Raw genomic sequence first — 27,045 nt, 5'->3', positions numbered from 1 at the left:
CTAACACACTTTAGTACTTTGTTAACAGACTGGGTAATATTATCATAGCTATGGTTTAAATGTTGAAAAATAAAAGTAGAAAAAACAAAACAGAGGCTACTTTTGAAAAATAAACTATGGGTCATAATTGATCAAACATAGATAATTAAGGGGGTGTCTTCTGATAATCTGAGAAAAGTTATTATCATACCTTGTTGGCCTATCAATCCAAAACAAAATTTCTACTAAAATACATAATTAGTCAAGACTTTGATTGAACCAAATTTAAAGCCATCGATTGCCTTGTCTTGTCTCTTTGCTTGTTAATTATTTGTCTGAATCCTCCTCTCCTGATGATCAATCCAAGAAACTTCGAAAAAACGCTCAGATTCGACAGTTCCATATATCAACAAACATTTCAAGCTCTTATCTGATGTATCTGTAAGTGATCAAGTTATGTTTCTGGAACCATCCTCGTTAATACATAAACTTTTAGCCTAAAGTCATGTATCAGTCACAGTTGGTGTATTTAGCTAGCTTTGGATTGTAAAGGGCTAACTAGACAAAACATTTCTTGTTTTTCTGAAACTTATTATCAGGAAGAAGAGATCCATTTATTTCACTTGAAATTCTAAGGTAGTGATTTTTTTCCAGGTTGTGATGGATCGAAGTCGGGTTTTGCGGTTTCTAAGCCAAGTGGAAACATGTAGAGTTGTTCTTCTCATGGTTCTGGTTGTTGCCTTCGTTTCAGGCCTTCAGTATTTCGAGCTCGCTCCAGTACTATCTATTGTTTCACCTGGAAACGGCACTGTTTCTGAATACAGAGAATCCAATGATACAACCAAAAGTACTGAAAATGAAACGTTTCTTGCATCTCAAGAAGCATCCACCGAGCTTAAACCATATAACAACATCACTTCGGAGGTTTTGAAGAGTTCTGAGCACAAGTTTCTGAATGATTCTCCCAAAATAGAAGCTTCTGGACAAAGTAGAAGAAGCAATGAAACCGCAAGTTCTCTGCATTCTCTTCAACCCAGGATTCCTCAAATCCACAAGAAATATCCCCATAGGAGCACAAAAAAGCCACCAGTAGTTGTCATATCAATAACACAGATGAACAAAATGATATTGAAGCGTCATAACGATCCAAAAAATTCACTTGTATGGAAATGATTTACCTTAAGTTCCAATTTCTTATTTGATAGAGTTTAGATCTATCTCAACACAACAACCCAGAAAATTGAGAATCAACCAAATCAATTTATTACTCTAATCACAAATCGTGAACAGAGAAAAAAAAACAACGATCGTTTCTGTAACAGAGAATTACAAAACGAATCTAAAGGAACGATCTCATGACGATCGATTCCCAGCTAGCACGCAGGCTCAGCAACACACACAACACATAAAAAAAACATCCATGAAAGAGATGAGCAACGGCTCCTTTTATTGACTCAGAGAAGTTGAAACCCTCTGATACGACCCAAGGCTTCGCTCCTTCCCTTTAGCCACTTGCCACGTCACCACTTGCCACCTGTGACGAATTCTGTATCTCAGCATTGACCACGTTGACTTCTCCTCTCTTCCTCTTTCGATAGTAGCATTGATGGACCTTATCAATACACCCCGCCGGAAAAATAAGCTTGTCCTCAAGCTTAAAATCGGGATACTGCTGCACAAAATCTTTTGACGACATCCACGAATTCGCAACCTCCGGAAAACCCGTCCACTGAATCAGAAATTCACGGCTACCCGTCGCGTTACTCTGCACTTCCAAAATCGCCGCCGGTAGCAAAACTGATTCCTCTGTGTCGGAGAGGACAGGTAACTCTGTTTGCACTTGATGGTGTGGACCCAGAACTGCCTTCAATTGCGACACGTGAAACACCGGATGGATTGAAGCTTCCACTGGTAGTTTCAAACGATAGGCGACTGCGCCGATGCGTTCCCCAATCTCAAAAGGACCAAAAAACTTCGCTGCTAACTTCTGACAAACACGGCGCGAGACTGATTGCTGACGATATGGTTGTAATTTCAGAAAAACCCAGTCACCTACTGCGAATTCCACCTCCCGGCGCTTCAGATCAGCACTTTTCTTCATCAACTGTTGTGCCCGAGCTAAATTAACTCTGATTCTGGCCAGCATTTCGTCCCGCTCTTGTAGCTGAGCTGCCAAGGTAACATTGTTGGTGGAGCCTGGTTCAAAACGTAGGAGCTGCGGAGGTTCACGCCCGTAAACCACTTGAAAGGGAGTTGATTTCAAAGCAGTGTGAAAGGACGTGTTATATGAAAACTCAGCCCAAGGCAAATACTTAAACCAGGTTCTCGGATGACTAGAAGCAAAACACCGTAGATAAGATTCCAAACAACGATTCAACACTTCAGTTTGGCCATCAGATTGTGGATGGTATGCGGTGCTAAAGTTGAGCTGTGTACCCGCCAAACGGAATGTCTCCTTCCATACTGAACTCAAGAACACTCTGTCCCGATCTGAAACCAGTGTTTTAGGAACCCCATGAAGCCGAATGATCTCACAACAGAACTTGGTAGCTACATCCAAGGCTGTGAAAGGATGACACAGACCAAGGAAATGAGCATACTTACTGAATCTATCAACCACCACCAAGATAGCATTCACGCCACCCGATTTTGGAAGTCCCTCAATGAAATCCAGTGACAAATCTTCCCATATCCGTGTTGGAATTGGTAGAGGCTGCAACAAACCCGCAGGAGAAAGAGTTGAAGTTTTATGTGTCTGACATATAGAGCACTCTGCCACATACTTTTGAATATCTTTGTGCATGCCTTCCCAATGGAAACTCTCCTGTATTCTTTTCTTTGTCTTGAGAACTCCTCCATGACCACCCAACTTACTGTCATGGAACTCTTGTAAAAGTAACTTGATGAATGGAGAATCCTTTGGAATAACCAACCTCTTCTTATACCATAATTTTGCATCATGAACCTGATAATGACCCTGTTTTTCTGGTTTCACTAACACTTGTTGTACGACAGCTTGAATATGAGAGTCCCTCTCAATTTCCTTGTACACATCCTGTAGCTGTAGGGACACTGGTACTGTCAATGCTAACAACACCGCAGATGACACACTGATCCCTGGTTGTTGAACTCTTGATAACCCATCAGCCGCTTTGTTTTCCACACCCGGTTTATAGTAAATCTCCATGTCAAACCCCATTAGCTTAGTTAACCAACGTTGATACTCAAGACTGACCTCCTTTTGCTCCAACAAATACTTCAAACTTCGGTGATCAGTATGAACTGCAAACTTACGGCCAATTAAGTAATGCTTCCACTTAAGAACTGCCAGCACTATGGCCATTAACTCTCTCTCATACGCCGGTTTCAGTTGCTCCCTTGGTGTTAACCCGTGGCTAAAGTAGGCCAAAGGTCTATGACCTTGCATCAGCACTGCGCCTACTCCCACTCCGGACGCGTCTGTCTCCACCACAAATTGTTTACTAAAGTCAGGCAAGCCAAGGACAGGAGCTGAAATCATCGCCATCTTCAGTTTGTCAAAAGCTTGCTGAGCTTGATTGGACCATTCAAACTGATCTTTGCGCAACAAATCTGTCAATGGTTTGGCCACCATGCCATAACCTTGAACAAACCTGCGATAATAACCAGTTAGGCCTAAGAACCCCCGCAGTTGCTTGACAGTAACAGGAGTTGGCCAGAGACGCATTGCATCAGTCTTCGTAACATCTGTAGCCACTCCCTTAGCAGAGATAATATGACCCAAGTATTCAACCTGTGACACTCCAAATGAACACTTCTTCATGTTGGCAAACAACTGATGCTCATCCAACAACTGCAGCACCAACTGTAAATGCTCCACATGAGAAGCAACATCGTCACTAAAAACCAAGATATCATCAAAAAATACAAGCACAAATTTGCGCAAGTAAGGTTTGAATATCTTGTTCATGAGAGCCTGAAAGGTAGCCGGGGCGTTAGTAAGGCCAAAAGGCATTACGAGGAACTCATAGTGCCCCTCCAGAGTCCGGAATGCAGTCTTAGCCACATCCTCGGGTTTCATTCTTATTTGATGGTAGCCTGATCGTAAATCCAGCTTAGAATAGATGGTAGACCCATGTAGTTCATCTAGCAACTGATCAATCACCGGAATGGGAAATTTGTCTGGAATAGTCACCTTATTTAGGGCTCTATAATCAACACAAAACCTCCAGGAAGCGTCCTTCTTTTTAACTAGCAAAACAGGACTAGAAAAAGGACTTGTACTTGGTCTAATGATTCCTGAAGTCAGCATCTCCGCCACTAAATTCTCCATAGTCTCCTTACGGGCATGTGGATAGCGATATGGCCTTACAGAGATAGCGGAGACACCTGGTAAGAGGTTGATAGCGTGATCCTGGCCTCGGAAAGGAGGTAATCCAGAAGGCAGTGCAAAAACCTGAGAATAACGGTGCAACAACTCTGCTACCGCTGAGGGAACAAGAGGAACAATAGCTGGAGGCTCACTACTCTTCAGCACAGCTAATTGAGCCCTTGAACGTCCAACAGAGGGAGGTGCACACAATGTTTTCAAGGACAATGGTGAATCATGAAGGGTAGCATCTCCATATAATAGCACTGGCTGCCCTCCATATAAGAAAGACCATTCCTGTAACTTCCAATCCACCACACATTTCCCCAGGGTTTCCAGCCATTGGACCCCAAGGATGACATCAACACTCCCCAACTCCAGTGTGATGAAATCCTGGAGGAACTCAACACCAGACAACCGGAAATGAACGTCACGACAGGTTCCTGTTCCTTGAACAGTGACACCATTACCAAGCAGCACTTCAAGACCTGAATCTTGTTGAATGGTAAGTTTTAATTTTAATGCCACTGCTGGAGTGATAAAGTTATGCGATGCCCCACAATCAATCATCACAATCACTCTGGTCTTGCCCATAAAACCTACCATTTTAGTTGTTTTTGGTGAATGCAACCCTACATAAGAGTTGAAAGATAAGGTCCTCAACTCAGGTTTCACTGCAGCCACCAAAGGTTGCTCTTCTTCCACACATTCAATCATATTTTCATCTAACACCTCAAGTTCATACCCATTCACCACTGTTAAAACTCTCAACTCTTTCATTGGACATTCATGGCCACGGAAGTACTTTCCCTTGCATTTGAAACAGATTCCTTTACTCCTCATGGCGTCAAGTTCTGCATCATTGTGACGAATACGAGGACGACCCAGAGGCTTTGGACTGCTCTCTGGAGACTTCCCAATAGAAGGACTTGGAGGAATCCCTACTGGTTTAGGAGCATGGGAAGTGAACACTGGCCGTGCAGGTGGAGGAATAGGCTGACTTTGTTGCTTCGTTCCTTCACCAGTTTCACTAACCAGTTTGCAAAAAGAGCTTGATTCCATTTTCAACACAGCGGTAATGTGATTTGGCAGTCCCTTAGGCTCTTTCATTTTGATAACCTCCTTCATCTCATGCTTAAGACCATTATAAAAAATTTTCTCCAAGTGTGTATCATCCAACCCTATCACCTGAGAAGATAAATCCTGAAACTCAGTGATGTATGCAGCCACTGATCCCACCTGTTTAATGGCAAATAGTCTATTCCCCGGTTCATCATCAATAGTACCACCAAAATGAATCAACAGACGGTTCTTAAACTCCTCCCACGACCCAAAATCACGACGCGAAACCTCCCAGTTAAACCATTTCAACACATCCCCTTCCAAACTTAAGGAAACCAAATCCAACTTAGCCGCATCGCTAAAGCGACCCACCCGAAAAAAACGCTCCACCTGTGAAATCCAAGCATACGGCTGCGATCCAGTAAACACAGGCATCTTAATTTTTTTTAACAATTTATCGCGAGTTTCCAGAGGTAACCCCGAAGATCGAGTTTCTGACGAGTGTAGATCGGGAAGAATCTGACCCGAAAACGACTGTCGGGAAGGCTCACCTTTATCAACTTTTTTTCCAGCGTGAATCTCCAAACGATCCAACGTTTTCACCACCGATTTGAGCAACTCTTCCAACGACACAAGCTTAGACTCCGTCTCCACCTTCGCTTCACACAAACCCTGAAAACCCAAACGCAAATTCCTCATCTGCACATATATTGCATCAGAAGAACCCGTATCTTCTTCAAACACATCAGATCCATCGCGATCCATGATCAACACACGTAACGAACCAGTTTCACCGCACCAATGATAGAGTTTAGATCTATCTCAACACAACAACCCAGAAAATTGAGAATCAACCAAATCAATTTATTACTCTAATCACAAATCGTGAACAGAGAAAAAAAAACAACGATCGTTTCTGTAACAGAGAATTACAAAACGAATCTAAAGGAACGATCTCATGACGATCGATTCCCAGCTAGCACGCAGGCTCAGCAACACACACAACACATAAAAAAAACATCCATGAAAGAGATGAGCAACGGCTCCTTTTATTGACTCAGAGAAGTTGAAACCCTCTGATACGACCCAAGGCTTCGCTCCTTCCCTTTAGCCACTTGCCACGTCACCACTTGCCACCTGTGACGAATTCTGTATCTCAGCATTGACCACGTTGACTTCTCCTCTCTTCCTCTTTCGATAGTAGCATTGATGGACCTTATCATTATTACTCAACACTCGTTCATTCCCTATTTTCTACCTTTTTCATGTTCATAGGCACCTCGTTGGGGATTAAAAGTGGACGAAGAGCTTAGAACTGCAAGAGACAAGATCAAAAACGTGGGTTTGCTCAAGAAGGATGATAATCTTTATGCGCCTCTCTACCACAATCTATCCATCTTCAAAAGGTCTAACATTTGTATAAACCAATCTAATACATATTTAAGGATAGAGGATATCAAAGCTCTAATTCTAGCTAGTGTTTTGTTTTCAAAAGAGGGCACCATATTTTACTGTTTTTTATTGGTGCTTATGGTAAACTGAAACCATAATCATGGAAAATTTCACAAGTATGAAATTGTGTGTGTTTTTTTTTTTTTTCTTACAAAGTATTTGGAACTGCATAAAGCAAGTGTAAACAACATTTAAATTTGAAAGAATCACTTTTTGTGTTACTGTTGTCGATTTGTCAGTGCCAAATTCAAATCCGAATAATGCATGTTTTTTACTAAATAAGGATAAACAAGTGGTTTTGAAATGATTTATCTCTTGTAGGAGCTATGAGCTAATGGAACAAACTCTGAAAGTGTACATCTACTCGGAAGGAGACAGACCTATCTTCCATCAGCCGGAGGCAATAATGGAAGGGATTTACGCGTCAGAAGGATGGTTTATGAAACTAATGGAGAGTAACCATAGATTCTTGACAAAAGATCCCAACATAGCTCATCTATTCTACTTGCCTTTCAGTACAAGAATTCTTCAACAGAAACTTTACGTTCATGACTCTCACAGTCGTAGAAATCTTGTTAAATATCTTAAAAACTACCTCGATCTCATTGCTTCCAACTACCCTTTCTGGAATAGAACTCGTGGCTCCGATCATTTCTTCACCGCTTGCCATGACTGGGTATGTGCTTTAAAACCAATGATTTTTGTTTGCATTTACGTTTGGTTTTACAAGCAAATCTACACATTATAAGAAGGGAAATATTTTTTAAGAAATTAAGAAAATATATTTGAATTGGCGTTTCATACAGTGAGATTTTAATTAATTGATCTGATTTATCATGTAGTTTTTTTTTTTTTTTTAAAGCTTTTAATTCACACACTTGTTATAGGCTCCAGCCGAGACTAGAGGACCGTACATAAACTGTATCAGATCACTCTGTAACGCCGATGTCGGAGTAGACTTTGTGGTCGGAAAAGATGTCTCTTTGCCGGAAACAAAAATCTCTTCGTCACAAAACCCAAACGGAAATATTGGAGGTAACCGCCCTTCCAAGCGAACCATCCTCGCTTTTTTCGCCGGGAACCTACACGGTTATGTTAGACCCATCTTGCTTAACCAATGGTCTTCGAGACCTGAGCCAGATATGAAGATCTTTAACCGGATCGATCACAAATCCTACATCCGGTACATGAAACGCAGCAGATTCTGTGTTTGCGCGAAAGGTTACGAGGTGAATAGCCCTAGAGTGGTGGAGTCGGTTTTGTACGGTTGCGTTCCGGTGATTATCTCTGATAATTTTGTGCCACCGTTTCTTGAGATTCTGAATTGGGAATCTTTCGCTGTGTTTGTGCCGGAGAAAGAGATTCCGAATCTGAGGAAGATTCTGATATCGATTCCGGTGAGGAGATACGTGGAGATGCAAAAGAGGGTTATGAAGGTTCAAAAACATTTCATGTGGCATGATGGTGAACCGGTTCGGTATGATGTATTTCATATGATTCTTCACTCGGTTTGGTATAACCGGGTTTTTCAAACGTTTTAGCCAGATTTGATATAATCTGGTTTGGCAAAAGTGTTCTGGTTTGTATTGTTACATCAATTTAATACCATTTGGTGTAGTTATAATTTTGTGTGTTTCTAATCTTTAAACATCAACTTAAGATTGTATATTTACTGATACATAATAGCCAATTGGACTTGATTACAAATAGAGATACATTGTTACTTATGAAAGATTTTCAAAGGTTAAAAACTATAACTAGTATTCAATAAAAGTATTTCAAAATTAAGAAAATAATCTGTTTTTTTTTTTTTAAATTAACACAATTCTATATTTATCTATTTTAGAAGATTCATCATTCAACAAAATTTATTATAAAAAAATTATCCTAAATTTTTTTTTTCCAATTAATGAATTTGTCGTGTAAATTTTAAATTACCGTTAAAAGGTAACAGCAAATCGTTCGTTTTTACCGTTTCGTTACATAACTATGAAAGCGGCAAGACTTAAATCGGAAGATTGCATCTCTTATGAATCATTGTCGGATTCTTCGAGCAGAGAAAAATTAGTTGAGCTGAATTTCAGGTTAATCTGAGCTTTTGATGGCGACACAGGCGAGACCAAGTTCAGCTAAGAGCGAGCCACGCGATGGGTCTTCTTCTCTTTCTTCCAGAGTCAAGATCGATCCGTCCATTAAGGACAAAAAGAAGATCGTGACCTCTAACAGACCGATCATGTCGGATTCCAAACCCAGATCCTCTGTTTCCACCGTCACGGCGAAATCCGAGGTATCAAATCGAGAAAAGTCCGAGTCTTTAAGTTTCGATCGCGCGTTTCTGATTTGGGTTCTTCGAAATTTTCTTCAAAGCCTGATTTTGACAAAGCCAATCTCTAGGTTTAAAGCAGTGCGTCTATTTGTTGGTTGGTCATTGTTGGTGATCAGTTCTGAGGACTTATTTTTGTTGTTAACTTGGATTCGTTGTAGATCGAACTTTTTATTTGACGATGAAGTTGAAATTGGGTTGGTGATAGATTCCTTTTACCATTTCGTGAAGTTCTGCATTATGACGTGATTTTAGATATTTTGGTTTCTAGGACGAACTTGTAACATATTTTCTGCAAAACGTTTGTGAAGGCAAAGCCCAAAGTACCTGTAAATTTAGTTAAATCCACGGCAACAACATCTGCAGCGGCGAGCTTGGCGAAAGGGAAAGCGAAAACAACACCTGCAGCAGCGAGCTTGGTGAAAGGGAAAGCGAAAAGAGAGAAGAAGGTTTATTCATTACCTGGACAAAAGTTTGATCCTCCTGAAGAGGTTATAAGATATCTCTAATGATTGTTTTATTAAATCTCTCTTTTATCATCATGTTCTTGATTCTTGGTTTCTCTGTCTTTTGCATTTGCAGAGAGAGCCCTTGAGGATATTCTATGAATCATTATCGAAACAAATACCTGGGAGTGAAATGGCTGAGTTCTGGTGAGAAAAACACTATTGAAAAGTCTTTATGATGAGTACATTATTCTTGGCTCATTATAGCATAAAAATTGAATGTGTTTGGAACAGGCTAATGGAACATGGTATGTTGTCTCCGGATAAGGCGAAGCGAGCGTTTGAGAAAAAACAGAGAAAGATGAAGCAAATTCGAATGGGGACACCGACTAAACCGGCACCAACGTTTACAAGTAAAGCGGAGAGTTCTCAAAAAACATCTGCGCCCAAGAACAACGGATTAGATGCGAGAAAGAAGAAGAAAGTCGTTGATGATGACGACGACGATGATGATGATTTCATCCTAAGCCACAAGAGAAGAAAAGTGTAAACCATACAAAGTTGTTATTAGAGAATAGAGAAGATTAATATCCAATAGCTGATAAGGTCAAGAACTTTTTAATTTACTTGTTAGTGTTTATCGAATAAGTGATCAGATTGAGTATGTGTTCATGACACAATAGTTCGGTGTAAAGTTGTTCGTGTAGAAGCAAAGAATCATGAGATACAGTTTTAGTCAAATAGGAATAGTAACTGTTGAATCGATCAAATTTTCATATCTATGAGTTATCTTAATCATTTGATCTTTCATGGACACAACATCTCTTTTAATAAGTTTCATCTCAAAATGATTATAGAATCTATGTTTAATGTTTCTCTCGCCATCTCTTTTCTTAATCAGGAGCTAAACTTTTTAAAATTTCTTTCGTTATTTTAATCAATAAAATATTCAGTTTTAATTAATATTTTCCATATTCAAACCATCCTAATCTCTAAACATCTTTAAAAGACTCAGAACAATTTTTTCATTACACAGCCGAAGAGGTTGTCTACCAATAAAATTCAGAAGATTTTTGTGCCTCTAAAAATACCCTTTTGGAACATAGAGTACTGATCAAAGTCACTGTGCATGTGGCTATATCATGAAACAAGCAATTGCATGTGACAAACAAGCAGCAGGACTGAAGCTGTCGAATAGTCAGTCAGGCACTCAATAGTCAATACCTTCTTCAATTTCCCTGAATATCTTCTTTCAATAATGATTTGTTTTCTTTGCCAAAAAATTTGGAGTAGATGAAAAAGAAAAAAAAGAAAAAAACTAGAAATGGGCAATAATAATAAATGGTGATGGTGAATTTTTACTGTTGATGTTTGATGTACTTTTTGAGTCAGGATCATGTTTTCTTTTGTGTGTTTTGTCCGTCTCTTATGTTTTCTAACTTTTCATCATTTTACCCTGTCATAATTTATATATGTGTGTCATGGATTAGAAAAAAGTAACTGAAGAATGATCTAATTCATCGAAAGGTCTGATCTTATATAATGATTTATAACGGAAAAAATAAATGAATTAGTACCTGGACTGGTCGCAATCTTTTTAAGACTGGTCACACTGATCTATCAACAATCTTAAAAATAAATAGTAGCAATCAAACGATTCCACATACATTATTGTCAATCCCAATATGACTTTATATAATACTGATATGTGAGTACATATTTATTCTAGAAGATTTTTTTTTTCGTTTGTAATTCTTTTTTCCTTTCTAGTGAGTCCTCTTGTGTATATATGTTGATTCTAGAGAGTAGGTTTTTATTTTTCTAGTGAGTCCTCTTGTGTATATATGCTAAACTAATTAAGCTCGCTTGACACTTGGTCGTATAATGTGAAACTGCTTGCTAATGGTCCTCCTGTTCCAGATCTCCATCACACAGTCCTGTCGGTGTTTTAGATTTTTAAACACATTTTTGTACAATACGGGCCAAGTGATCCATTTTTCCTAAAACCAACAAAATCTCAAATTTATCTAAAATCTTCATGACAACGAGTCATGAATCTTAATTTTTTTTTGTCAGTCCCAATCGAAGATAAAGAGATTTATATTTGTTCTATATATATATATATATATAACTCACAAGTATTATCATATGCGAATCCAAATTATTATACGAATAACGACTGCATTAATACAGAAAAATGGGCTTTGAACTTAACCGATACAGTACGTTTTTGTATTTTCATCAGCATATATATAACGTTGTTAAATCAACCAAGATAGCTCGGATGAATGTTTTTAAGCAGATTAATCTCATTTCAATTGATCAATATTAATTAAAAATAAAATTAAAAATTTAGCAATTCAAGATTTTAATGGGTCAAACGATAACCATTTGCGTGTTTCGTTGCCCAGACTCTCTAGTCTCTCCAAAGCAAAAACATGTTAACTGTTAAGAGAGTAGTAAATGTCCTACACCTCGACGTGTCTCAATGTTCTCTATCTGCCAATCTTTTGTCTCTCAAATGGAACATACACAAGATAGTGATATATATGTACATATACTCGTTGAGTAGTAGTTGAATAGGGGGAATAAACAGCTACCCACCATGATATTAACTGCAATTTAATTATATGCTCATTCGTCAGAGAAGAATGTGGAGGGCATATAGTTATTCTCTAACTTCAAATAAATGTGTTTTATTCTGTAAACAACACAATGAATCTCTCCATAAAACTACCTCAAGTCTAATTATATCACTGTGGTTTTGGAATGGACCGGGATGGTCCGAAGATATGCCAACTTAAAATAGAACCGGGTATAATGAATCAAATTGTAAGAAACTTAAGCATATCGTGCCTTGTATAAAACGTTTAAAAAAAATTCATGTGAGGCGATAAATGAAAAAAAAAATATCAGCCAATCTTTTGAAAGAAATAGCCGCAATTGAATTTATAACTTATACTTATATTATTGAGTAAATTTGGAAAAATATCCTCTCTTTGTTTAGACTTTTGAAAAATACCCTCTTTTGTTTTTCTTTTAAAAACAATTTTTAAATTTATAAAATTACTAAAAAAATCTTATTGAAGCAAAAGGATCTATATTTTTAATATCAAATCAATTAATTGGTAATAATTAAATATCTAATTTTTACAAAGTGTCCGTTGACCAAATCATGTTCGTCTTTCACCATGGATGTTGTTTTGTAACTTTGAATGTTATATAACTAATAGTTCCAAAGATTCATTATCCTAAATATTTTTTAAGAACAATAATGAATAATAGCATTTTACCAATGTTAAGTCATTATTTTTTGTTAAGTCATATGGTGCAGATTTTAATGATTCATTATTATTGAAAAAACATAAAATTGTTTACTTTGCAAAAATATGTTAAAGAGAATCGTTAATTGAAACAAACTTTGGTAATATGTTTAGTTAAAAAATGTGTTTCGTACGTTGGAGATTTTTTTCTTTATATAATATGATAGATATTAAGCGATAGACTTTATAATTTTGTTAAAATTTAATATATCAAAATAAATAAACTATTTTTGTGTTAAAAATATATATAACCATGATTAATATTATTTCGAATTTAGTATATATTTTTCTCTAAATTTCATTTTTTAATTTATTAAAAATATAGCTTTAAATTTAAATTTAAACAAAATTGTCATCTTATATATAATTGTAGTTTTTATTAAAAAAAATAGAAAAAGGTATATTTCAAAGTATAACTCAAAAACAGAGTATTTTTCAAAATCACCCTTATTTTTATATACTAAATATAAAAACAAAAAGTTGTGGCTTGGGTTTCTATAAAATTCCATCACACACACACATATATATATATATATATATGTATATGTATATCCAGTCAAATTCTTTAAAAAAAATTGTAAGCAAATTACACCGAGTTCAAACAATCTACCAAAAACACCTGAGAGTTCTGCATTGCATATTCATAATTGAACTCTGACACTGTAATTTATTTTTTGACCTTGTATATATCTTTAAATCTTACCAAATGACGAGAACACAAAGCAAACAAATGTCTCTTTCCTGTATAAAAAAAGGTCCTCTTTCCAAAAGGCTTATTTTGGACCCTCTTTTAAAATTTCGACTTTATAGTCTCTGTACACCTAATAAAACCATAGTCGGGAGATATTGATATTTGGTTTCGTCTGCCTAAACAAACACACATAAAATTGACAAAAAAATAAAATAAAGGAAATACTAAATACATATAAAATTGTTTTCTCTCCCTCTATTTATATAAGTGGGTCCGCTTCGTTTATTGAGAATGTCTCCATTCATAACTAGAGGACAATTTCTGAAATGAGTAAAAAGAAAGCTTGAACGATCTTGTAAAGGCCAAATTAAGGGCATAAGGAAGAAAATATAATATCATAATGAAAATTGACACGTATTAAAAACTATTTTGATTAAAATACTTTTGTAGCTCAAATAAAGTACTACTAGGTTATAGCATTTAATTTAATACAAAAAACATGAATCATTTATTTATTACTAGTTAGTTAGTCTTGAGAAGAAATTTTCAAAATTAGTAGCCTTCCGTTCCAGAAAAATAGATTTTTTAGAAATTTCACATTCTTTTTAAAAGATAATGTACAATGACAATTTTAACCTTTTAACATATTTTAAAGAGTATATTATGTATTGTTGTTTAATAAAGGTAAAATAGGTAAATTGTTTTAAATTTGACATTGGAAACACAAAACTTCTATCTTTGTGGGACAAATTTTTTTTTTAAAAAATTCATCTTGGTGAGACGGAAGAAGTAGTATTTAATTTGATAGTTTTGTTGTCCGGTTGATCTCATTAACTGTTCTCGTCTTGTATTTGTATTTCCAAAACAATGAATGATTTCCGTTCTCATCTCAAATAGACCTACAAGAATCTCACATAACATTTGTTTTACAAAAATTAATAATAAAACACAAGAGTCATTTTCTTTACTGTCAAGTAATTTTGAATTAGAAACTTGTACTTTCTATAACTTTTGTTGATCTTTTTAAAACTCATTAACTAGTAATATGTATATGATCAATATAAAATGCATATACGTCTTGCTGAAACTAGAGGCCAAGGAACAAATAACGTCGTTCGTTGCAAGTACTTTAGTTATGGCTATAATCTGTAAACATTAAAAGCAAAATGGTTATTAAAATTTTTTTTTTTTTTTTTTGGCATGATTAATAGAAGACTTTAGAAAATAATATATATTGTGTATGTTTGACAGAAACTCGTCCTTATAGGTACACAAATACGGTCCCATGATTGAACAAATAATGTCCCTTGACATTTCTTGAAGCTTCGTTTACATACACTTCTTTTCTTATATTTGTAATAGTTATTACACGAAAATGTACTTAATTATTTGTCTGTTTTTTCGTTTGGAACCAACTTCAATCTAATAACAATTGGCTGATAGATTTCACATGAGCAGGCTTATGCACATATGAATATGTAAATGCGCATGTATGATACACTGAGTCAAAAATCAGGTTATAGGATAATTAAACAGTAAAATTGAGGTGAAAAATTCCTTACCACACAAAACAAAACAAAAAAGGCTTGTCTCATCATGTTCATCTCAGAGACAAATTTCATAAAGTTTACGTACCCGCCCGGGAATAAGTCGTTGGTCTAATACTTCAACATTGCTATTCTAAATATGGTCCTCTAATAATCATTTGTATATAAAAGTATTGGGTTTTTTTTCCTAATTTAGTTGCATAATAAGATTTTAAGAACCTTTAAAGCAAACAGTGACCCAAGTGTGTCGTTTTATACTAATAACAATGTATATATATTAAAAAATAGAGTGGGACTATAGAAAAAAACAAATTAAATAGAGGCATTGGGTCCATTTCCTTTATTCAATAGACTTATTGCATTGTTTTGGTCCCATTATTACCTCCTTCTCTTACCCGTACCCAAAAATATTAATGCATATAAATATTTTGAGTGACTGAGAAGTGTTAGACAAAATTTCACCAACGTTTCTTCTTCCCATATGAAAGTTTCTCGCCCATTTCTTCTTAAAGTTCACTGCCCTGTTTTTTTTCCCTCATTTTGAATAGTTCCCAAACTTTTTTTCTTCCCCTGAGGCTATTTCCTTTATTTGCATAAATCTTGGGATCCGAATCGTAAAAAGCAATCAGAATAATAGACTTGTACGATTCTTGTGCCTAAGCTAAACAATGGCAGATAGTGCGTCCGTGGAGGAATACTATAACCTCCGCTCGGAGAGAGTAACTCAGCATCTTGTCCCTAACTCGGAGTCTGACTCAGTGAGTCAGAAAAGCAAAGCAGAGCAAAGCGAGAATAAGAAGACGAAACGTGTGATAGACTCCGGTAAACACCCAGTTTATCGTGGAGTAAGAATGAGGAACTGGGGAAAATGGGTGTCGGAGATTCGTGAGCCGAGGAAGAAATCACGTATTTGGCTCGGAACTTTCCCGACGCCGGAGATGGCGGCGCGTGCACACGACGTGGCGGCTCTGAGCATAAAAGGAACCTCCGCTATACTAAACTTCCCTGAACTTGCTGACTCATTCCCTCGACCCGTCTCGCTAAGCCCTAGAGACATTCAGACCGCAGCTCTTAAAGCAGCTCACATGGAACCTACGACGTCGTTTTCATCTTCCACATCGTCGTCGTCGTCGTCTTCTACGTCTTCGCTTGAGTCTCTTGTGTTGGTGATGGACCTCTCGAGGACTGAGTCGGAGGAGCTGGGTGAGATTGTGGAGCTGCCAAGTCTCGGAGCAAGTTACGACTTCGACTCGGCTAACCTTGGGAACGAGTTTGTGTTCTCTGACTCAGTGGACTACTGTTTATATCCGCCGCCGTGGGGACAGTCGTCGGAAGATAACTACGGTTACGGAATTAGCCCTTATTTTGGCCATGGCTTGTCGTGGGATCTCTAACAGTTTATTTTGTATCATTACTATAATCAATGTTTTGTTAATCACGTTTTTTTTAAGACCCTTTTTTTTTTTTAAGTTTAGCTAAGAATTTTTTTTTTTTTTTTTTGCTGCGTGTGTGAGCTCCATAATGATACGTGTACAAAACTCTATTTGTGTTTTTTTTTTTTTTTGACATCCCTCTATTTGTGTTTTGTATATATAAATATCAGTTTGTTTGTCGGGAAAGAACGGGAAGAAAAAAAGTGAAATTTTTGTTAGTAATTATCATCAAGTGAATAAGCGATAAATAAAAGTCCACTAACTTTAGGATATAGTAATAATTCAAATCATCAAAAGTTCAAAACTGTTGCGTGTTTTTGTTTTTGTTTTTTAACAAGAAAGATATTCTTTCTGTCCCATTTTATCTAATATTTAGGTTTCCTTATTTGTTTTATTTTATTATATGTTTAGCAAAATTTTATGCAAAATTATAATGTACTTAATATTTTATAATTTTTTTTTGCTGTATTTTCTATGATTGGTTAAAATGAACTGTTTTAAACTAAAATATTAAATAATACATTTTGTTTATAAAAAAAAATCTTAACAAAAAATCTAATCAACGGGGAAAGAAAAAGTAGAATTTAGCTTTAATCATTAATTCTAAATTTGAGCCTCAACATTCATTAGTTCTTGTTCTGTCGACATAAATGGAACGGAGAAAGTGAGTTAGGGTAAACATGAAAATAAAACAAAAAAACACAAAGCGTGAGCAACTTGTCCAAGCTGACGCACACATTACACAGCCACATATGTACATCCAGGCAATACTTTATCATCATCTATTAGTAAGCTAATGACCAAAATTTCCCACTTAAATATTTTGTTAGACAATATAGGCCACACAATAGCATCATACAACTCGTTTTATTTTAGCATTAAAAAGTGAAAGGCTTTTGATATAATCAGATCTGATTAGCTAGCTCCATACAGATTATTTTGTTTGGGTTCTAATTCTTCGATATGTTAGATTAAAGAGTAATTTATCAATTCTCTATGATCATCAAATTAAAAATAATGTTTAAGACTTTAATATTAAAAATGAATGAGTATCTAATTTCCTCATACTGTATAACTTGTATCCCGAGTTCCTCTTCTTTTTCATTTTATGTCTCTTACCTTCTCTTATTTTCCTTATAGCCGAACTTTTGTCTTCTATAGATTTCACACTTCAAATCTTCAGCCGTCACCATCTTCGTGAGCTTAATTAATTAGTTAGCTAAATAGGAGTTAAATTAGGTATTTGGGGTTTGTAATTTTTTTTGTCAACAAATATTAATATAAAATGATTTTGGAACTAGAGTTTAGATTTTGCGATCTAATTAAGATTTAGATTAAAAATAAAAATAAACTACCACTGAATGACGAACAGTGTTTTACATGAGAAACTTCTGTAAAATTAAAGAGAAACTTATGAAAGCTTAAAGAAAGATTCTAAAAACGTGTAAAAAAGCTGGAAACTTACAAGAGTTTTAATAGTGGAACATACTGATACTATTGGAAATATATATATAGTAAACAAGAAATTTTGAAAAGTGTTGAGAGTTGGTTGAAGTTTTCGAATTATCGGCAAAATTTCCATATTTCAAATTAGTTATTACAATGCAAGTGTGGACAGCATCGTCGGCAATTTTTTTGGTCCAATCAATAGTATAATTAAAATGACAAATTCAATTCAAGGGGTAATTATGTTAAAGCAAATTGAGAATGTTATTTTCTAAAAAAAAGGAAATGTAAGAGTGTTACTGAGCAGGTGAAAAGAAAACTAAAAGGAACTAATAGTAATTAGACCTGGGACTTATTATCCGGCCGGATAATAAAATTTTGGATCCGTCGGATCCATATCCGGATCCGGATAATAAGAAAATCGAGCAATGGATATCCAGGATCCGGGATGTGTAACAGATGGGTCATGAATTTATCATACATTAACATTATTTTCTAAAATCCACGTATGTTTGCTAAAAAATTTAAAGCCCAAATGGTCAAAAAAAACAATAACAACAAAACGATAATGAATTTGTCTAAACAACGAAGTCTCTTCTTTCTCTGTCAAGCCGACATCGATTTGGAATTAGGGTTTCACAAAATTTGTTCTCACAAGTTTTCTCTTGTCTTTTGTCTCTTCTCAACATAAATCCACATCCTTTTCTATGTTGTTTTCTCCGTTAAGTCACCGGATCTAGAAAAAGAGGCGACGCTAGCGGCGCTGACGGAGGAGGAGGAGGAAGTGGAGAAACTCAATCCGAAAAAGATGTGTTATATCAGACCTAACGAAGCCGAAAACGGCAATCACGATCCAGATATATAGTTCGAAGATCTGAAGTTTGAATCAAGTTTCTTCAATTTTCACAGCTTTGGCGATGAAATCTTAAATTCGGATCGGATCCGGATATCCGGCGGATATCTGACTTTTTTCACGGATTCGGATATCCGGGATTTCGGATCCAGATCCGAATAATAGAATTACAGATCCGGCCGGATTTGGATCCGGATCCGGATACACCTAATTTTGCGGATATTCGGATCCGTCTCAGGGCTAACAGTAATTACCCTAAAATAAATGTAGGCTGAATATAATCTGAATCTATTTGAAATGAATGACGAATGATCATAATATATATGGGGAGGATAAAAAATGTGACATGTCTAGTCCTGTCACATGAATATCTTTTTAACTTCCAACATCTCGTTTTTAGGATAATTATAATCATGAAAAAAGAGATGAGCTGTCCATAAACTACGTGGTCTTATAAAGTGGAATATCCATGAAATTAAACGGTCTTAGTCATCGTTATGCTACTCGAGGTTACATATCAATTATATGCTGGATTTATTGGGTCTGATTGGTAACAAGCTGTTAGCTGGAGCGGTTAGCTGGAGCTGTTAGCTGTTAGGGAATAGTGCAAAGCTGTACAAAAGAATAAAACACGAAAGCTGTACAAAAAAATAACGCAGAACAAATTTTAAAAATTTATTCTGATTAGAAACATCATAGCGGTACACATAATAAATAATATTAAGAATTTAGAAAGAAAGAAAAAATTATATAGAAATATACTTTAGTATATAATTACATATGAAAATTAAGATTATATAGAATGAACAATATTTTATTGTTAGAATAATAATATGAATTTACTAGTCCTATAATAAATAAAATTTTCTTTATTTTGAGCAATATAACATTCCAAAATAATTGTTTGAGAAAAAAACTATTATTTCTAATGAGATTTTTTCATAGGCTGTATTATTTACTTTTTCGGAAATCTTTATCTGAACATTTGAGACTTTTTTTTTTGCATTATACATAGTTACAATTATATTTTATAAAGTTTAATTATGCGGTTAATAATACGGTTAACCATGCGGCTAATCGTACTGTTAAATAAAGGTTTTGATACGTTTCCGGTATATTAACGGTTACGGTTATTATATTTTTTTTACCGTAACTAATTTAGTTTTACGGTGAATGGTTATGGTTTTTAACCGTTTTATACTGTTACGGTTGAAAAACGGTCCAGTTACGATCCAAAATACGGTTATGGTTGGCTTTTGGTCATGCTTACTAGGCATGACCAAAAGCTAACCGTAACCATATGTTGTACCGTAACCAGACCGTTTCTCAACCGTAACCATATAAAACGGTTAAAAACCGTAACCGTAAAAAATAATTAGTTACAGTTAAAAAATATATTAACCGTAACCGTTAATTAACGGTAAACATATGAAAACCGTTATTTAACCATATGGTTAACCGCATAGTTAAAACTTTAAAAATATAATTGTAACTCCATATAATGCAAAAAAAATTATCGAATATTCAGATTAAAATTTTCAAAAAAGTAAATGATACCGCATATGAAAAAATCTACGTTATAAAAAATGGTCTTTTTCTCAAACAAATATGTTATACTGTTATTTTGCTCGAAATGAAGAATATTTGGTTTGTAACATATTTTTTGATTTTATGAAAAGTATTATAATAAGTTAGGTAACTCGTAAGATTTTGCCTCCGATATTAACTGTATTGTAGTCATCAAATAACTATAACCATAATTATCCGTAACCGAATTTAACCGTAACCGTTATAACCGTATTTAACCGTAACCGTTATAACCGTATTTAACCGTAACCGTTATAACCGTATTTAATCGTAACCGTATTAATTTATTTTTGTTTTTGTCCAAAAATACAGTTTTTTTTTTATTTTATAGTGTACCGCTTTTCATAAAGTTTTTGTGATTGGTAACTGTCATAAGCTGTACATCTTTAAAATTGGTTACCAATCATAGCCATTATCTCTTTAATCAAATGTCAAACGTACCCAATAGTTTGCCATAGGCCTGCGAGTTCGGGTTTTCGGGTCGGGTTGGGTCGGGTTGGGTCGGTTTGTTCGGGTTTCGGGTTAATTGTGAAATTTTAAATGTTGCCGAAGATAACCGAAATTGATTTCGGTTCGGTCGGTTCGAAAACCGGTTATTTCGGTTTTCCAAAATTAAACCGATTTAAACCGAAATACAATTTTATGCAACCAAAAATCACCATTTCTACTTATATCTACCTGCTATTATCATCAATTCATCAATATGCAATCAAACAAACAAAAATCATAAGAAATATAATATCATCATTCATCAATCATCACCATTGATCAAACAACATCCAAAACCAAAAGGCATTACCAAAAGTTCAAAGGTAAACAAACAATATTCATATTTCATAAGTTCAAAAGACATAATATCAGAATAAAGAGTTAAGAGTTAAAGAGAGAGAGAGAGAGACAAGTTTGGGTACACATGGTGATGGTCCAAAAAGACAGAGCCCTTCAAGTGATCACGGCGGCAAGTCTGCATCATCAGCCACTGTTTTGGATCCTGCAACTGAAAATAATGAAGTAAGTCAATAAGATATGAGAGAAAAATTAGTAAATCATAGAAAGACTATAAGAAACAAGAAATTTGAGTACCCAAGGACTCATGGAAATCCAATTCTTCTATCATTTGAACCAAATTTGCAAGCTTCTCTTGATGAATGGTATTCCTCAACCATTGTTGTGTGCAAATGAGAGATTCAACCATGTGAGGGGATAGACAACTCCGGAAAGGATCCAAAATCCTTCCACTTGTACTGAATGCCGACTCTGAAGCCACAGAAGACACTTGAATGGCAAGGACATCTTTCACAAATTCTGACAAGACTGGAAACTTATGGATGTTGCGTCTCCACCATGATAAGACATCATAGTCCATACCCAATCTGTTTTTTTGCCTTGGCACAGCCTTTTCCAACAAGTAAATGTCAAGCTCACTGGTGGCTACATCATTCACTGTCTCTGTAGCCAGCTCATCATACAATGAATCCCTACTTTCTAATTCATCATCCTCTTCAAAAAGCGGTGCCAAATCATCGACTTCTCCACTCTTGTTTCCTGTACTTTCAGCTTGAGAGTTGTTACATAATCTCTGCACATACTCTTCAAACAAGTTCTTCATCAGCTTCTTAATGGAGCTTTTCAGATGGTCATTTTCCAAACTATCCTTCCCATAAAGCTTATCAAAGCAGATATTAGCAAATTGCATCTTGTTCCTAGGATTAAACACACTAGCAATGATCACTAGTGGATTCATATTGATCAGTCCATCCCAATACTTCTCAAGTTTGGCCCTCATATCCATTGCTTCAAGCCGCAACTCTTGATCATCATTGATGCTCAAATTAATCAAATTTCTTTCAATAAGCACTATCTCATGGTAACAGATTGTAGAAGTAACTGTCTTAGTGGCTGAAAAAGCCAAGGTGCAGTTGAAAAAGATCTTTAAGAACTTCACTAACCTTTGCACATCATCCCAGCCTTTTGAAGTAGGAGGTCCAACCCTCTTCTTTGCACCCTCTGGTCCACTCTCTCCATTCTCTTCTTCTGATTCCTGGAAGTAGTCATTATAGAGCTTGTCTTCTGCGAGTAACTTCTCAAATGCAACTCTAAATTTCAAAGCATTTGTTAGCATGAGATATGTGCTGTTCCACCTTGTCACACAGTCTAAAGACAAGCTTCCTCTACCACACTTACCTGTCTCCACCCTCAACTTAAATGATTTCAACCTATCACCTGATGATCTTACATACCTAATTGCATTCCTAATGGCTACAATGCTTTTATTTACCTTTGCTAGACCATCTCTGACTATCAAGTTCAGTATATGTGCACAACAACGCATATGGATTAATGAACCATCTCTAACTAATGCATGTGGCCCTAGCGACCTACAAGCATCTGTGAACAACCTAATTGCTTTGTCATTCCCTTTAGCATTATCTACTGTGATAGTGAATACCTTTTTAATTCCACATTCCTCTAGACATCCTCTAAGATGATCAGCAATGGTGTCTCCTTTATGATCTGTCACAGGCTTGAACCAGATAATCCTTTTCTGCAAATCCCAGCCCTTGTCAATCCAATGAGCAGTGATCACCATGTAGCTGCAAGCAGTTGTAGGAGCAACCCAAATATCAGTCGTCAAAGACACTCTCTGCTGTTCACAGCTAAACAGACTCTTCAATTTAGCTGTTTCACTAAAAAACATCTTAAAGACGTCTTCAGTTGCTCTCCTCCTACAGTGAACCGTGTACAATGGAAGCATATTTGCACATAATCTCCTAAATCCTTCAGACTCCATAAATGCAAATGGTAACTCACAAAACAAGCAACTCATTCACTGACCTCCTAAAAAGCGCTTTATCATAAGGAACTGTAGTGATTGCACCCCTCATATCACCAGCCAACACCTTCTGAGTACCAAGATCTTGATGTACCTTGTAAAACTTGCATCTTAGCAGATGACTCTTCATGGAACTTGTCCCATGTAACTTAGTATCATAGCCAATCTGTTTCGAACAATACCGACACCTAGCTACACCTACAAGATCTTCCCTCTCAATATAATGCTGCCAAACTTCAGCTCTATGCGCTTGCTTTTTCTTTGCTTTCTTCGGCTTTGGAACATCACTGCTTGATCGCTCTGTCGTGGGTCTTCTTCTCCTTCCCGCAGAAGATTTTGTAGTACCATCAGCTTCCTCACCCAAAAAAGCTTCGTTGTTGTCTTCAGTTTCCGACATCTACATAGAAGAGAATAAGAGAATTAAGGTTTGAGTCTTTGAAAGTTTGAATTGAAACAAGCAGAATACCTAGACAGACACAACCAGAAATGATAAATTGAGCAATAACATCGATTCGTAAAAGCCCTAAACCCAAAGACTGAAACTGAAACCCTAAATCCCAAATCGAAATCGACACTTAAACAGAGAGAGTAGAGGATTTCAAACTCACCTTTGACACCTTATACCAAATCGGAGGAAGAACAAGGAAGAATCACTGATAATCAGACGAGGAAGACAAGATTCAGTCGTCGCCGACGCAAATCGAGAGTGAGGCTCGAGGAAGTGAAAGAGATGAAATGAGATTAGGGTTAAAAAATTTTGGCTTTTATTGTTAGGTTTAATTTTCGGTATTCGTTCGTAACCGATCGGAATACCCGAACCGAACCGACCGAATAGAAAACCGAAGTCCTAATTTCATCTATTCCGATTGGTATATCTCCCATACCCGAAGCTTTGCCGAATTTTGTTTATTCGGTTCGGTCGGGTCGGTTAATTCGGGTCGGGTATTTATCCCAGGCCTAGTTTGCCAACTCCAAAAGTTTCTGTAGATTTCAACTTGAAATTTTGTTTATTATAAAATATACAACGACAAGCTTCGTCCAAGATAGGTCTGGGCATATGGGTAACCCGTTCAGGTTTGGATAAAACCCGTTCGAGTTCGGGTTGAATGGGTAATGAATTTATGGTCCATTCGGGTATTTCTATGGTTTCGGTTTCGGTCCGGTTCGGGTATTGTCGGGTTCGGGTCGGTTTGGGTAATACCTGAAGTTTAAAATCACTTTACATACTCAAATGATCAAATAAAGAGAATAGAACATCAAACATGACATTTAAATATTAAATCCAATCCAAAATAACAAAGATGACTATTTCACTCTTAAGTGTTAAGAGTAGATTCTAATTATCTATATACATATATAAACTCAAACGTCAAAAGTCACAAAACCTAAAACGTAGGACATACATATAAGTATATAACTATATAAGTATATAACTATATAAGACTATATATCTAATTATCTATATACATATATAAACATGTGTATTTTTTCGGGTTTGTGGGTACCCTAAATGGGTAACGGGTAATCTCCGACCTGATCTGATACCCACGTGTAATCCAATACTCTACCCAATGAGGTAATTTTCTAATACCCTAACCCGTCCTAACCCGAATTTTTCGGTCTGGGTATCGGTTCGGGTATCGGATCCAGGCTTTTTACCCAGGCCTAGTCCAAGATAAAAAACTAGTGTCTTTCTTTTGTTTGGTTAAAGATAAAGATTTAAAGACTATTGTTACCAAAACAAACAAAATAATGATGTCACTGACACCGTTTAACATGTGAAAGATTTTGGATTTACCCCTTAAGACTTTCTTACGAGAGTGTTGCTGTGTGGGACATAGAACAATGATCCGTATCATATCTGTTAATCATATATATATCCATGATTTATGTGTATATATATACTTAATCAATAGAGTGAACAATTTTGATATTTTAACATTTTTAGTTGTATCGTGGGTTTTTTCTCCAGTTGTTTCATGTTTACATTACTCTTTTATTTCTATTTGGTGGATATTATTTTAACGGATTATTAAAGGATTATATGAGCTCTTACTTCCATATTCTCTCCGTTCTTTTATAAGTGATGTTTTAAACTTTTAATTTTGTTCTTAAATAGATGATGCTTTCAATTTTCAATGCAAAATTAATTATTTTTTATTGGTTTGACGATTTATATTCTTTAGATTGTTTTTTTATTGGTTGATTAGAAAATAAATGATGTTTTAGTTTAGAGATAAACAAAAATTAAATGATTTCTTAATCTATATGCATTCTCCTAAAACATCACTTATAAAAGAACGGAAGGAGTATTATTTTAATGAATCTACTTTTTTTTTTTTTTGGTAGAGTTATTTTAGCGAATCTATGATCATATAGTAAAAGCATGAACAATAAATATACAACTTGAGAATAAATATACAAATTGTAAAGACTAAATATGATCGACGAGGACACTGACAGTTACACCATTAATATCTAAGTCTTCGATTTTTAGTGAAAGATTTCCAATACTTGGGATTTTCATTATTATAGTTTTTACAATAAAAAGTTGTTGAACTTCGTTTTCATAGCTTAATTTGAAAGAACTTCAAAATCGTATATCACTTCATTTGACATCATTTGTCTCACGGTTTACGTTGAATCGATAAATTGGTTGCTTTTGCTTTCATATTTTTAATTACCTTTTCATTAAACCAATTCTTCATGTTTAAAATTTATGATTCTAACTCTAAATATTTTTATTCATTAGTAAATATTTACATTTTTGGCCAAAAAAAAACCCATACAACTATAGTATATATACTTAGCTAGTTCCGATTGCCCCGGTAAGATGGTTATTACATGCGATATCATTTCTTAATTAGGGAATATATTCAAAAAAAGAAGTAACCTGACTCGTACAAGCATATACCGATATGTGTTTTCTATTTAAACACCTCACTAATTAAGTATTCCCTATGTTCCTAGAAGTTTGATGTTATAGTGTTTTGAGTTTGTTCCACAAAGATTGATTTTTTACATTTTTCTTTATTTTTAATTAATTGATATTAATAAATCGTAGATTTCAAAACGTAATGATTAACTGTTTCAAATTACTATTGGTTCATAGTTTATTAAAAAATGTTTGATAAAAATAATAATTAAACAATAATTATTTTTTAAAATATGTGAAATCTCTATAAAATCAATCTTTTAGAAACAGAGAAAGCATGAGACTAGGTCAAGACCATCCCTTAACCGAACTTGAAACTAGACCACTAAAAAAAGTAAGTACTTAATTAGTTAGTGTAGATAATTGTCTAAAATTATTATATCAAATGTCAGAGTATATTTCGAAGAACACGGCATCGATCGGGATCTAATAGTTTTTAAAATATTTGTTATTTTTGCAGTTCTCAAGTATTGGAGTGTAAATGGTAACATGAAAAAAATATTCAGCCAGATTCAGCAATTCCACAGTTACCATTTGCATAAAACTAAATTCAGCCAGATTCAACAGTTTTTCCAACATCAACAAATACATAGTATATTCATTTCAGATAAAAATTTGGATTATAACGATTCACAACTCGAATTAAAATATTTTTGGCTATTAAAAATTACACATCAAATTTATATTTTAAAATAAGTTAGATCATACAAATACGATATATGAATAATTCATACACATAAAATCATTACGAGAATAAAGTTATCGAAATGCTATTGTGGAAGATATT

At 35.3% G+C, this 27,045-nt stretch overlaps 3 protein-coding genes across 3 annotated transcripts; all 3 read left to right on the top strand.

Annotated features, from left to right (window-relative positions):
- Nucleotides 1–30: 30 nt before the first annotated feature.
- Nucleotides 31–8,566, top strand: LOC9309592 (probable glycosyltransferase At5g03795). Its single transcript, XM_021021342.1, has 5 exons — nucleotides 31–420; nucleotides 634–1,140; nucleotides 6,665–6,795; nucleotides 7,163–7,517; nucleotides 7,729–8,566. The coding sequence occupies exons 2-5, from the start codon at nucleotides 640–642 to the stop codon at nucleotides 8,380–8,382; spliced, it is 1,641 nt and encodes a 546-aa protein (XP_020877001.1). The 5' UTR covers nucleotides 31–420; nucleotides 634–639; the 3' UTR covers nucleotides 8,383–8,566.
- A 260-nt stretch (nucleotides 8,567–8,826) lies between these two features.
- On the top strand, nucleotides 8,827–10,390 carry LOC9309591. The gene is made up of 4 exons (XM_002873477.2): nucleotides 8,827–9,128; nucleotides 9,476–9,655; nucleotides 9,747–9,817; nucleotides 9,905–10,390. Exons 1-4 carry the CDS (start codon nucleotides 8,943–8,945, stop codon nucleotides 10,158–10,160), a joined length of 693 nt encoding a protein of 230 aa, XP_002873523.1. The 5' UTR covers nucleotides 8,827–8,942; the 3' UTR covers nucleotides 10,161–10,390.
- A 4,619-nt stretch (nucleotides 10,391–15,009) lies between these two features.
- On the top strand, nucleotides 15,010–17,010 carry LOC9307552 (dehydration-responsive element-binding protein 3). The gene has a single exon (XM_021023914.1). It carries the CDS (start codon nucleotides 15,840–15,842, stop codon nucleotides 16,563–16,565), a length of 726 nt encoding a protein of 241 aa, XP_020879573.1. The 5' UTR covers nucleotides 15,010–15,839; the 3' UTR covers nucleotides 16,566–17,010.
- The last annotated feature ends 10,035 nt before the right edge of the window (nucleotides 17,011–27,045 follow it).

This window comes from Arabidopsis lyrata (genome assembly GCF_000004255.2).
Source record: "Arabidopsis lyrata subsp. lyrata unplaced genomic scaffold ARALYscaffold_6, whole genome shotgun sequence".
Lineage (NCBI taxonomy): Eukaryota > Viridiplantae > Streptophyta > Magnoliopsida > Brassicales > Brassicaceae > Arabidopsis > Arabidopsis lyrata.
The sequence above is the reverse complement of the archived record's forward strand: the minus strand, read 5'-3'. Positions and strand labels throughout refer to the sequence as shown.